Genomic DNA, 13,562 nt, shown 5'->3' on the forward strand with positions numbered 1-13,562 from the left:
GTAGTTTGATTATTAGCAATTGTTTGTTATGAATGTTATAACTCAATAGAAAAACTTATTTTAACATGAAAAATTTACAGTTTCATAGGAAATTGGCTGCTTTACGAAATGGTCTCCTATAATTTTTTTTTTTGATGATACAACATGAGTACTAAATTTTTTTCTTGTTTCAAGTATGTGTATATAAATTTGCTTTAAGAAATATTCTAAATTCAGCCGTTGACAGCGCCTGATAACTGTAACTTAGGTAGTTTCTATCAGAAATCACAAAATTAAAGTTTTTTTTTAAGTAGAATAGTATAGCTACTGCTTGAGCGCAGGCTTTTAAGAAAACTTGAAAATATAATTTTTTTTTGCACTTTTTGACTAAATTTGGCCACGTTGAGAGGGTATCTCAACTAAATTGTAAATGATGAAAAAAAATACTTCGTTTAAGTTGTAGTCAAACATGTTTAAAAGTTGTATGTATGAGAAATTTTGACTACCGATTTTAAAAACAGTTTTGAGAATAACGGGTTTAAATTTCTAAAAGTCGAGTCGAGTCAACCGTGCCAATGAGTTTTAAACGTCTATATATCTTAGAATTTTCAGATAATATTCATATTAATTAAATATTGTACAATTGAATAAAAAACATTAATCGTCAAATATCAACGAAAAACAAAAAAAAAAAAAAATTAAGAAGCAAGTAAGCATGGGCTAAGTTCTGGTGCAAAGTGCAAGGATCAAAGTCGGGTAAATACCTTCTGGTGTTCACAAAACTTAATATTAAGAAATGAAGCGAAAGAGTTCAACTTCAATTTTTCGCCGAAATCGTAAATGGATTACAATTAAATTTGTATATTATTAATTTATAAGTATTAAAGGTAATATACGCGCTTAGTTTTATTACTACATTTTACTTTCCGGTATTGCTCAGGTATACTTGAAAATTTATTTTCAAGCAATTTTATAAATATAAACTTTGATATGAAGTAAAGTCAGCCGATTATATACATTTTAGGCAGTAAGATACACTGTTATTATTATATATACATATATATATTTATATTATAGACGGACGGATCGGGAGAAACTTGAACTCGTCTCATCATCCTGATCATTTATATATATATAACTCCATATATATCTCGATTACTTTTAGGTGATACAAACATCCATTAGATGAACAAAACTATTATACTCAGTAGCAACATTTGCACGCGTATAAAAATTTACTACACATTGTCGTTTTTCAACTTCTTCTGGCAATAAATCACGAGTATTTAAAATATGTACACAGTATTTAATTAAATTTTATTGGATATTATTTAATTCGCTGTATATGTATAAGATATTTGCTTAACGAATATATTGTATTTATATATTTTACATATTTCATAAATCCATTACTTTAGTAGCGTACAAAATGCATCCAACATAGGCTTTCCCTAATATTGTATATTTAATAAGTGAATAATTCCCACAATAAATACTCAAGAAGGAAATACTGCAGAAATTAAAGGAGAAATATCTTTCTCAAATCACCATTTAATACATATATATGCAAGCATGCATACACAAGACATAAACTAATTAATATTTCGTTACTATGTTATTTGTTACTACAGTCGATTAAAAAGTGTTACATACTGTGTTTAATAATGGTTGCCTATCGAGTAGAGCAATTTGAAAAACTTTTGTCATTTTACATATGTAGATTAGTGAATACTATTAAGTTGAAATATGTATTTTCTTATCTTTGCTTATAACTAAGCACTACCAAGCGGCACCTATTGGCAACAAATTAAAAAACAGGAAAAAACGTTAACTTCAGTTGCACCGAAGCTTTAATACCCTTTACAAATATAAAGATAGTTTTCCATGCAAGACCTGTATTGCGGTCGTTCAGTTATGTGGCAGCTATATACTATAGTCATCCGATCTATAGAATTTCTTTGAATATTTCATTGTTGCCTTAAATAATAATCGATGCCAAATTTCGTGAAAATAACTCGTCAAATGAAAGAGTTTTACATACATAGCTAAATCAACTCAGCTTATCAGGCTGATCAGTTATGTATATATATTTTATAGGGTCTCCGGCGTTTCCTTCTGGGTGGGGGTTATAAACTTCGTGGCAAACTTAATTCACCCTGTTCAAGGTATAAAGACGTTATTGACTTTCTTAAGAACTGCTAATGCAGTAGCACTTCACTGAAAACATTAGCATAAAATTGTTTATAAGGTAATTACTATAATAAAAATTATTTATAAGAATTTTAAGTTAGAAGTTTTAGACTAATTTTTATGAGTGTAAGTAATCGTTTATTTAATGAGAAAAACCCGACCACAAATGTTATGTATTTGCGACTATAGCATTCGTGCTCTAAGGGTTATTCCGTGAGACCACAATAGTAAGTCGGCCAACCGACAACAACAGAAAAGAGATGTTTGGAATTTCTGTCTTAGGAGGAACGATATATCCATTAATCCAAAATCGAATTACGCTAAAAATTACATTTAAAATTACTTACTGATAAATTATCGTTGGTATTATATCTTAAAAGTTACTTGTGTAATCTAAAAACGACTCAATATATTCTATTCAAATAATGTGCTTAAGCGGTGTATAAATAAAATTATTAACTGTATGAAGCTCTAAATAATTTATTCATATAAAATATGATATATATAAAGTATTATATGATATATATAAATATTATATATACATATATGTCTTTTTGAACTCAGAGCTCATAAAATTCTATTCTGCAGGACCACACACCAAAAACCAAATTTAATGAAAACGTAAAATGCAAAATAATGCAAATGGTACGAAAATTTTACCCTTATGTGTTGTGTAGTACACATCAGCATGCAAATCGTAGGCTATGCAAATGCACTTCGAATATACTCGTATGGTCATGAATGCCGCTGAGCGCTGTTAAAAATAAATTACGCGCTCCCTCCGTAACTAACACGATGTTGCTACTGACTGAAATATTGCTTTATTGTAGCATTTCCTACCATATCCCAATTAAGTAGTAAAAGAAGCTGTTTTTTATTTTTGCGAATTGACTGAGGAGTAAGAAACGAGTATTTGCTTGAACTTCTCTAAACAAACTATTAAATTTTATATACGAGTATAGTTTGCAATTGGCTATACTTGAACATAAGGCAATCTTGCATCTCCAAAGTTGACACTTGCAAAATATTAGTTTTTAAAACTTCACTGTAACTTTAACTCCATATAAATGATATTAAGTTAAAATGCATAAGTTAAAATGTATTATTATGTTGCGTGCCAAAGCAGAAATTTACATAATATGTACTTTTTTATTTATTTGGTAATGTAGCGTATTAAAATTTTTTTATTTATTTTTATTATAAAATGAAATATATACAAGTATGTGTCGGACAGTATGACAGTTATTATACTCTTACAACATGTTGCTACAGAGTGTAATTGTTTTATTCACTTAACGGTTATTTGTGATACAATCACAACTAAACCCAATCGAGATAAATATGATCAGGATGACGAGACGAGAGTTGAAATCCGAATGTCTTTCCGTCCGTCCATCTATCTGCGCAATCTGTAACTTGAGAAAATATTAAGATATCGCGATGAGACTTCTCTATTCTTCTGTATTCTTCTCTAAAAAACATGACGAGTTCGTAGATGAACGAAACATATAAATCGCCATAACTAAGCTTCACAATCAGATACGAGACTGTTGCTTGGCACAATGAATGGTACTAGCATGGGTCATCTACGTTAGAAAAAATTTTAAGAAGTGGGCATTGCTCCGCCTACTAATAGATTTATAATAGATCACCCAAACTATTCAAGCTATATCACCCAAATTTTGACAGGACATATCATTTCGACACCTCTTGAGACAACATAAAAATATGTAAAATCGGATGATAGCCACGCCCACTCCCCTTAATACGATTTAGTTAAAAACTTCCAAAAGTGCGATAAATCAATAACGAAATGCGTCTGAGACATTAAATTTAACATCCGAAATGACACAATTGGACAATGAGCGTGGCAGCGAACACATTTACTTTACACTATACAAATCAAGAACCAAACAATGTATCCGGATAAAACTTTGCACGAATGGTGCCTTTAAGTTGTGCCACCTTACGATCAAATTTGTTTAAGTCGGACCAAAGCTATTCAATGCCACAGCTACTAAAAATGTGGACCCCAGTTCCTATTGCGAACTTTTTACCAAAAATATCGGTTAATCTGTGAAATATATATAAGAGAAAATCGGAGAGAATTCTTTTTTGATTATAGTATGTATGTCAAAGATTGGTTTAATCGGATCAATAATTCTCTTTGTACCATACACCTAATCAAAAGCACTTTTCGCCTAATATCACATATATCGTAATAGAAATTGAGTTATAAGAATATATAAAAATTATCAGTTGCAATCCGGGTGACTGTCTGTCTCTCTGCCCGTCCATCTGTACAAGCTGTAACTTGAGTAAAAAGTGAGATTTACTTATATTGACTTGGTACATATCTACAGTTTAAATTTTTTTTAAAAAGTTGGCAATGCCCCGCCCTCTAATAGTGCACATCTCCTAAACCACTGAAACTATAATAACGAAATTCATTAATGACAAACCTCCACCGTCAGCGTGAAAGTGGGCGAAGGAGCTCTGTCAAATGATTTAGCTTCATCAAATTTATAAAATTTCGGGTTGGACACGCGGCTACATATTATGCCTTTTGCAGCGCTGTTATATTCTTCTTTTAAAGTAAGAATCATACTTTTTTGTGTACTTGTCAGCTACTTCATACTATAAAAATATATATTTAGCATAAAGCAAATTGAACGAAAAATCGCTGGCAACTTAGACGAATTCCAACGAAGTGTTTAACACATAAAAAGAACAAAAGTTGGAAAATATTGTATAAAAAATTTACTTGGAATATGGCAATATACAATTTTCAGCCCTAGTAACATTTTATTGGCCACCAGTGTATATACTAATTTGTAAGGATAAATTGAACTAAATGCATTTTATACAAATATTCATTTATACTTAGCCACAATGTTAAATCATAGGTATTGGTTTTGTTTATTTCATTATTATATAAAATATTTAAAATTTCCGGCTGCAGTATTTTCCAAAAATTTTTCTTTACGTTCTATTTTTTGTAATTTACCATTTACAAACACATAATTAAAAATATTTAGTTGGCTAACATTTAAATATTTACTTTCCTCAAAACGGGTTGTTGTAAGACATACTAATAAATTTGGTGATGTAGTCAAATCAGTTATTTAAAAACTACTTCAGAACTAGTTTAAAACTTTCTTCCACAAAACCAACTGGTATTTCGAGATATAAATATTTTAGTCATAAATATACTAAATTTATACCGTTTAAAACACCTACATAAATGTTTCGTTTCATTTATATGCTAAGTAATAGTTCCATTTTGGATTTTGTTCAGGTTGTAAATATATGTTTTTACTGAAAATACTCATTTGATCTCTTTCCACACCAATATCCAAAAAAATATCTAAATTACTATAAATCTATTGCTTTTCCGAAATTAAAGTTGCAAATTGCTATTATTCCGTATTTGTTACTATAGCGATACCAATAAGTACATAAAATGTTTTTCAACTGGATGAAAAAAAAATTATTGTTTAGCAATACTCATTTCGCTTAATAATGCGCAAGTTTAGCAAACAAATTACTTATAATTTAACAAAAGCAGCAAGTCCTTGTGCCTCGAAATCAAATATGTTCATTAATCGCTACCTCATTTAAACGGTAGTACTTGTATTAGGATACAATATGATACAAATAAACTGAGGGTTTTAATTAAATATATCGTTATTAATATAAACATTCAAAAAATTTATATCTGTTTAGAAAAATACCATTCGATTACAACTTTTATAATAAATTGAATTTATATTATTAAAAGGTAAATAGGTATATACTATAAGCATCACTGATAACGTATACATTTCTATGACAATGTGCAAGGCCTTTGAGTCGTAAATCATAAGTTAACTGCAGTGCTGAATTACAAAAGTTCATATACATAATTATTATTTATGTAATGCAGCTGAACAAATACAAGTATGTATGCGCCTTTGTCATAAGTTAGGTCATAAAACAGTTGACAATGTGCTTTGGACGACTGTTATAGAAATAAAAGCAAAACTTTTTTATTAACTGCAATGGAAGTTGATCATCTTATTGGCCAGTTTTCAGTCAACATAACGCGTTATTTTTGTTCGATAATACTTTGCATGCAACTTGGTAGTTGTTAATAATATACAACCAGGCTACTTTTAGTTGAAATAGGGGTCTAAACTTGCTCAATTTTTTAACTAATTCTCCATACGTATACCGCAAATTTTTTATCATATAAGTGTGGATTGCAAATATGATACTTATACGAATTTCTACAAAGCTCATAACTGCAAATTGTGAGAGAGGTCAAATAAAATTCACCTAATTAACTCAAATGACATACCTATATGTGCTACAAAAACAATTTTATATATATTCAGCATATTAAGAAAAATCAACCAGAGAATCGGCAGTCAGTTAGTTTGACTATTTTTTTATAGCATATACCTAATTACTAATATATTATATTGAAAACTATTAAAAGTAAAGTAAAGACAAAAAATATAATATCAGCAGCATTGCACTTAGTTGAAAAAGAAGATTGCACCAACCGCAATCTCAACAATTTTTATTATGCTTATTATGTCATTCCGTTATTTATATAATATCGTCTTCACCAATAATAGCATCCATATATCAAGAAATATTTTAGATATTATATCAAAATTAGGTGAGTTTGCTAGAATCATTAAATTTAATTTAGAACCGAAATATGTTTGTATTGCCCACATTTAAGTGAAGATTCGTAACCCATTACGGCGGTTTACGGCACTTTTGCGCACGGGTTATAGTTAGAAATCTTCTTTTTATTGCTTTTATACCAAACTAAGAATAAGAATAAACAAGCGAGGAAGGGCTAAGTTCGGGTGTAACCGAACATTTTATGTTAAAAGAGTGAAGTCAACTAGATTTTTGTAAATTTTAATATTAGTTATATGGGGGCCAGGACAAGTTCTCATACGCTTTTTCAATTTCATAAATACTCCTAGACTGATATATGCGGTAGAAAGTCAGCCGGAAACTCGATGACTTGTCTATTAGGTATAAGACACTAAGGGAATTATTTATTCGATTTAATTAATTTACGACATACAAGATACTATTTTATTATGAAGAAAGACATTGACTGATGTATTCGATAAAAAGTTCGCAATAGAATCTGGGGTCCACATATTCGTTACCTAGGAGCTTGAATAGTTTTGGTTCGATTTGAACAATTTTTGGTCACAAGATGGCACAAAAAATAAAAGATCTACTCGTGCAAAGTTTCGTCCCGTTATATTGATTGCTTCTTAATTTATATACTGGAAAGTGAAAGAGTAAATTGCAATTTGAAATGGTGTTATATCGGAAGTAGGAGTGGCGTAATCCGATTTAGCCAATTTTCATACTATAAAATAAAACTGTTAATATAATGTTACCTACCGAACTTTGTCGAAATCGATCAAGTAGAAGTAAATCGGACTACAACCACGCTTACTTCCCATGTAACACCATTTTCATTTCCATCTGATTCTTTCACTTTCCACTATGCAAATCAGGTAACAATGATTATATCGGGGTAAAACTTTGCGTGAATAATGCAATTAAAGTATGCCACCTTGCGGCCAAAAATTGTCTAAATCGAACCAAAACTGTTCAAACCCCTAAGTACTAAATATGTGGACCCCAGTGCCTATAGTTGACCTTCTACCGAAAATATCAGTCAATCCACAAAGAAATCTCAAACGAGAGATTTTGCGAGAGTATAAAATGGTCGGTTACATCCGAACTTAGCCCTTCCTTACTTGTTAAAACTGTTTTTGACATTTAAAAATTCACGTCTCTTAATATTTGTATTTATACTAAAATGATTGGAGACATAGAAATAGAAGGGCCGATTGCATTAATTTTTTTCGTTGCTCAGGTATACTTGAGAACTTATTTTCAAGCAATTCTATAAATATAATATATAAATATGAACACATCATATCAATCATAAATATCAGTTATGTGGTGGCGAAGGCAAGTTCTCGCCCGATTTTATCTATTTTAGATACAAAGATATATGTTGTAATAACTAAGATATAAAATATCTCCCACATTGGCCGATGTATGTCAACTGGAAGGGAAAATCTTTATATTAGGTATATGGGGGCTAAGGAAGTATTGATCCAATTCAACTCATTTTTAATACAAACACATATTTCAATTCTGTATCTCACAAATTGAATCGATATTTTCGGCCAAAAAACAGCCATAGGCTCTGGGGTCTACATTTCCGGTATCTAAGTGCTTGAATAGTTATGGTCTGATTTTGATAACTTTTAGACCTGAGCTGGCATACCTTAAAGGAAATATTCGTGCAAATTTTTATCAGATGAAATCTAAAGTTGAGATATATGGGAAGTAGGCGTGGTTACTGTCCGATTTAGCCCATTATAGAGTATATATTTTATTCGGCGGCTTAATTCAACAGATTATCGCATCAATAATTCATTTAAAATTATTCGTTGGGTGTATTCATAGCCTTTTCCCCGTTTCCCTCATTGCGTGGTGTACTTTTTTTTCGAAGTTATATTTTTCGATGTTCCCACAAATTAGTACTCAAAATGATTTCATTTAACATTTGCGCTTTCTCTATTTATTAACAATCTCTAATTTAGTCTCAAGTTCAATCACCGCATTCGTTGTTTTATTTAAAAGCTTCAACTTTGATGTTAAACACGAAAAACCGTTAACTTTGGTTGCACCGAAGCTGAAATACCATTCAAAAATAAAAAAAATTTTCCATACAAGAACTTGATTTTTATCAATAACTTTGAATGGCAGCTAACAATTATTCCGATTAATACACTTTGTTCGGAGGTTGGATTGTTTTGGACAATAATCCATGCCAAATTTCATAAAGATATTTTGTCAAATATAGAACTTTTCCATACAAGAACTTGATTTTGATCATTCAGTTTGTATTGCATACATTTTATAGTGATCCGATATCAGCCGTTCTGACAAGTGAGCAGCATCTTGGTGGGAAAATGACTTTTGAAAAATTTAAGATCGATATCTAAAAAATTGAGAGACTAGTTTGCGTTAAATTTACTCAGCGCTTAACCCTGATCATTTATATATGTATAGGTTTATAGGGTCTCCGACATTTTCTTCTGCATGATGGAAACTTCGTTGCAAGCTTAATACATCCTGTTCTGGGTATAAATAGGAGTATACCTCAATAGAAACTTCCTAAAGATGTTACTTAAGACCAATTTGTAACTGCTGATAATAACAAAAATTATGATTGATTAGTAACCATTTACAGACTAAAGTTCTCTTTTATTGATGCTTACTACTAATAAATAGTTATTTGATCTCATTTATTTTGCTATTATACATGTTGTATTTAAGGCAAGTATTTATTCAACAAACGAGGTTTCAAATCAACTTTAGCTTCCGTTAAAATTTTTTATTTCTAAAATACCCCGCGGAGTGCAAAATATCAAACCAATTTCTTCCATTGATATTTTCAACATAGCGGAGAAGGGATATCTTCCTTTACCAGTTGATACCCCATTGAATACCTTCATAGATAGATACTTATGAAGTTTACATCTATGAGCGCAGTAAATAACATAAAACATTTGGTAGTGTTGCAAGAAAACTTACAATTACACTTAATAATATTATGTGATAAATTTTCGCTCAAATATTATATATAAACATAATATTAAGGAATATCTTCTTTCTCTAATTTGATTCCAAATAGAGGTTAGATTGGTTAGCGTATTGGGCTTATAAAATTTTAAAGACACATCGAAGAATTTCACATGTCTTTAATTCATAAAAATAAAGTAAAGAAGATATAATATTTGGTTGTGACACAGCGTTACTTAGTTTAGTTGATTTTGCTATTAATCAGCGTGTATATGTAAGTATGTTATATATGTATATACTTTATAAGGTAAGGCTCGTTGACTTTTCATGTACTGAACTTACGTCTTTTGCGTACGGTAGTACCGATTGCTGGTTCAATACTAATAATTTAGATCGTCAAATATATCAAAGGCAATTGGGAATACATTAAACAGACGAAGACTTTACAAACATATTATAAGAATGTTCTGCGTGTGCTTAAGGAGTATCATAGCGGCTGTCGAGATTTTGATTTGAAAGAATTCACTATTTATAAACTAGACGTTTCTAGACTTTCTTTTCATACCCTTAATCTTTTGATCATTTGAATCAATTTGTTCATTTGATTTTGGCATTTCTTTATTTCAATTAAATATGCTTAAGCAAAGTGTAAAATTTAATAATAACCATCGCTTCTGATATTCCATAAATAATGTAATGCTGAAATTAGAAAACAAGATGTTTTAGCATTTATTTTTGGTTTGAGTTAATTTCTTTTATAAGAGCATATTTTTACGTATTTACCTGCAGCAATTAACATTACTGTCCACCTTGTTGGATATGATATTTCCATGCTTGCTCTTGAAATATCATTCAAATTGTCGTTTAATGGAGCTTCAGAGCTTGCATTATTGGAACTATCTGCGCCAACCATATTAGTGGTGGGCACATCTATAGCAGTAATGTTCGCTAAAGTAGTAGTCCTTTTTATAATTTCCTCGTTGCTCGATAGATTTGCTCTCGAAGCAGTTTGTTCTTGCCTTACATTGACACTAAAATTTTTGAATTCCTCCTTTGGACTTACACTGGTTGAAGATATTGTTGTAATATTACCATTATATTTGTTTGTTGTTGCATTTTTTGCTATGTTTTCTGTAGCTTTTGTAGTAGTAATTTCGGTAATTTTTGAACTATTCGAATTATTAATTATAAAACCAGTAACCGATTTGTTTGTATCTGTATGAGTTACAACTTCAGTGGACGGCTTAGATGGAATGCCATCTGCATTATTGGAACTACCTGCGCCAACCATATTAGTGGTGGTCACGTCTATAGCAGTAATGTTCGGTAAAGTAGAAGTCCTTTTTATAATTTCCTCGTTGCTCGATAGATTTGCTCTCGAAGCAGTTTGTTCTTGCCTTACATTGACACTAAAATTTTCGAAATCCTCCTTTGGACTTACAATGGTTGAAGATATTGTTGTAATATTACCATTATATTTGTTTGTTGTTGCATTTTTTGCTATGTTTTCTGTAGCTTTTGTAGTAGTAATTTCGGTAGTTTTTGAACTATTCGAATTATGAGCCGAATTTATTTTGTCAAAATTTCCTGAATTTGTGTCTGCCTGCGCTGGTGTATATTTTAGCAGAGCTATTAATATACCAATTAGAAAATATTTACGCGAAAGCATTTTTACTGAAGCGTTTAGTGGAGTTTTAGTAGCCGAATGTTTTTGGATATGTCTTTTAATTCCGAGTACGCCTAATAAACTAATTAAACTACAATCATTTGGTTGTTTAGGTCAACGGCACCAAATTTCATTTGCTATTTCGTAGTCTAAGTAGAAATTAATATAAGCGAAAATATATTACGTGTACCCACACAGAAATAAACTGATTATTATATCCGTTCACCAAAGATAAAAAAATTACACAGAAAAAGTTCGAAGCATGTGTATGTAAGTATATACATACATATACATACAATTATTTCAAATTCAAACACTGACTATGTTTGCTCTTTCTTAATAATTTTTTTAACAAAAATACTTTATATACAAGTATATATAGAATCGCTTGGTGTTTAAGTAAAACATAAACACATACAAATAATCGAAAATTTATATTCAAACATAGGTTTCGTACAAAACACTTGTGATGTGTTTCTTGAGGCAAAATATTGGAGATGTATTTTTTTTTTTATTTCGACTCAATATGAAAAATTATGGATTTTCTGACATTTCCAATGAGATAAATATTGAATTTTTTCGGTTTTTTTATAGACAAAATGAACGTTTTTATATATAAATAATATTTTTTTTCAAATTCGGTACTATTTTTTTTATTCCTTTTGTTTAATGTACATTAGGCTCTTTAGTCACGATACATTTTGAGAATGCTCCGGTAAAAACTCAGTTCAGAAAAAATTTTGAATCTTCAATATCCGCGTTTCGAACGAGCAGTTGTTCGTACTCTATCGTTACTAAGCATGCGTTGCACACGTGGAAGAAAGCTCACTGCGCTAGCCGCAAACGCGAGGGACATGGTAGTTTAAAATATTTGTCAAAAAAACACTAGGAAGTAAAGAGACAAGTATACAATTTTCATTAAAAAAAAACTGGATAGGAATAGTTCCAAATTTGATCAAAAAGTATTTGTTTTTACATAGAAAAGTTAGAAAAACATTATATAAGCTCATATGGAAGTAAAACATACTACAAGTTGCGTTCCAAAGTAAACAGTAAACAAGTAACAAAGTAAACTCTAGTGGCGCCATCTATATGTCGACTTGTGCGTTAGAATCTGGTATCCTTTATCGACTTCCAGTAAAAATTTCACGACATTTCATATATTGGAGGTGAAGTTATTGCGTTTTAAGTGTCAGTATGTTATTGTCATCGGTGCGAAAATGAGCTTCTAACAAAGAGCCAACATTAAATTTTGTTTAAAAATTGGTAAAACTTTTACCGAAACGTTTTAATTGATGAAACAAGTTTATGGCGATGATTGCCTATCCCGTAGCAGAGTGCACGAGTGAGGATATAAATGACGACGAGCCGAAACCCAAAAAATCGCGCTTGGAGAAGTCAAAAGTGAAGACAATGCTGATTTGTTTTTATGATTCCAAGAGTATTGCCCACAAAGAATTGGTTCCACCCGGCCAAAACGTTAATGCGGTATTCTACCTTGGAGTTTTGAAGCGGGTACCAACGTATTCGACGTGTTCGGCCCGAATATCGCGAAGATGGAAGTTGGCGTTTGTTGCACGATAATGCGTCGTCTCATCGATTGACTCTTGTGGCCGATTATTTGACCAAAAATCACATTTTGACAATCAACCACTCCCCGTATTCACCTGATATGGCACCGTGTGACTTTTACCTTTTCGGATTAAAAAAAGCGTTATACAGACGTGGAGGCCATTCAGAAGGCTTGCACCGGCCTACTGGCGGCCATACCGGGCAACGAGCTAAAACACTCGTTCGACATGCTTTTGGCATGCACCATTACCGTGCAAAAAGCTGTATTAAAGCAGAAGAAGACTATTTTTAATAAAATTAATTGATTTTGCCGATAAAACCATTTGTTTTGTATTTTTTTAAAAGTCCTGTTTACTTTGGAACGCACCTTGTATAACCTCGCGCGATAAATCAATAATTAAAGGCGTCAGAGTCACTAAATTTTACTCCCAGGATGATACAAGAGGCTTTATAGGAGCCTGGTTAGAAAGTGGGCGATGGGCGTGGCACCACCGACATTTGAGTAAACTCTCATATCTCCGGACCTACT

General features: G+C 31.2%; 1 protein-coding gene across 1 annotated transcript; it reads right to left on the minus strand.

The window, feature by feature from the left end:
• Nucleotides 1–10,389: 10,389 nt before the first annotated feature.
• LOC118682736 (uncharacterized) lies at nt 10,390–11,584 on the minus strand. Its single transcript, XM_036372095.2, has 2 exons — nt 10,579–11,584; nt 10,390–10,494 (listed from the first exon to the last, which is right to left on the minus strand). Exons 1-2 carry the CDS (start codon nt 11,462–11,464, stop codon nt 10,451–10,453), a joined length of 930 nt encoding a protein of 309 aa, XP_036227988.2. The 5' UTR covers nt 11,465–11,584; the 3' UTR covers nt 10,390–10,450.
• Between the last annotated feature and the right edge of the window lie 1,978 nt (nt 11,585–13,562).

The sequence above is a fragment of the Bactrocera oleae genome, chromosome 6 (genome assembly GCF_042242935.1).
Source record: "Bactrocera oleae isolate idBacOlea1 chromosome 6, idBacOlea1, whole genome shotgun sequence".
Lineage (NCBI taxonomy): Eukaryota > Metazoa > Arthropoda > Insecta > Diptera > Tephritidae > Bactrocera > Bactrocera oleae.

Bases quoted from the DNA above. Each gene is read 5' to 3' on its own strand.
- LOC118682736 (XM_036372095.2), bottom strand. From the start codon at position 11,464: ATGCTTTCGCGTAAATATTTTCTAATTGGTATATTAATAGCTCTGCTA. The intron at 10,495-10,578 runs GTAAATACGTAA...TTCTAATTTCAG, and splicing joins AGTAATGTTAATTGCTGCAG to CATTACATTATTTATGGAAT.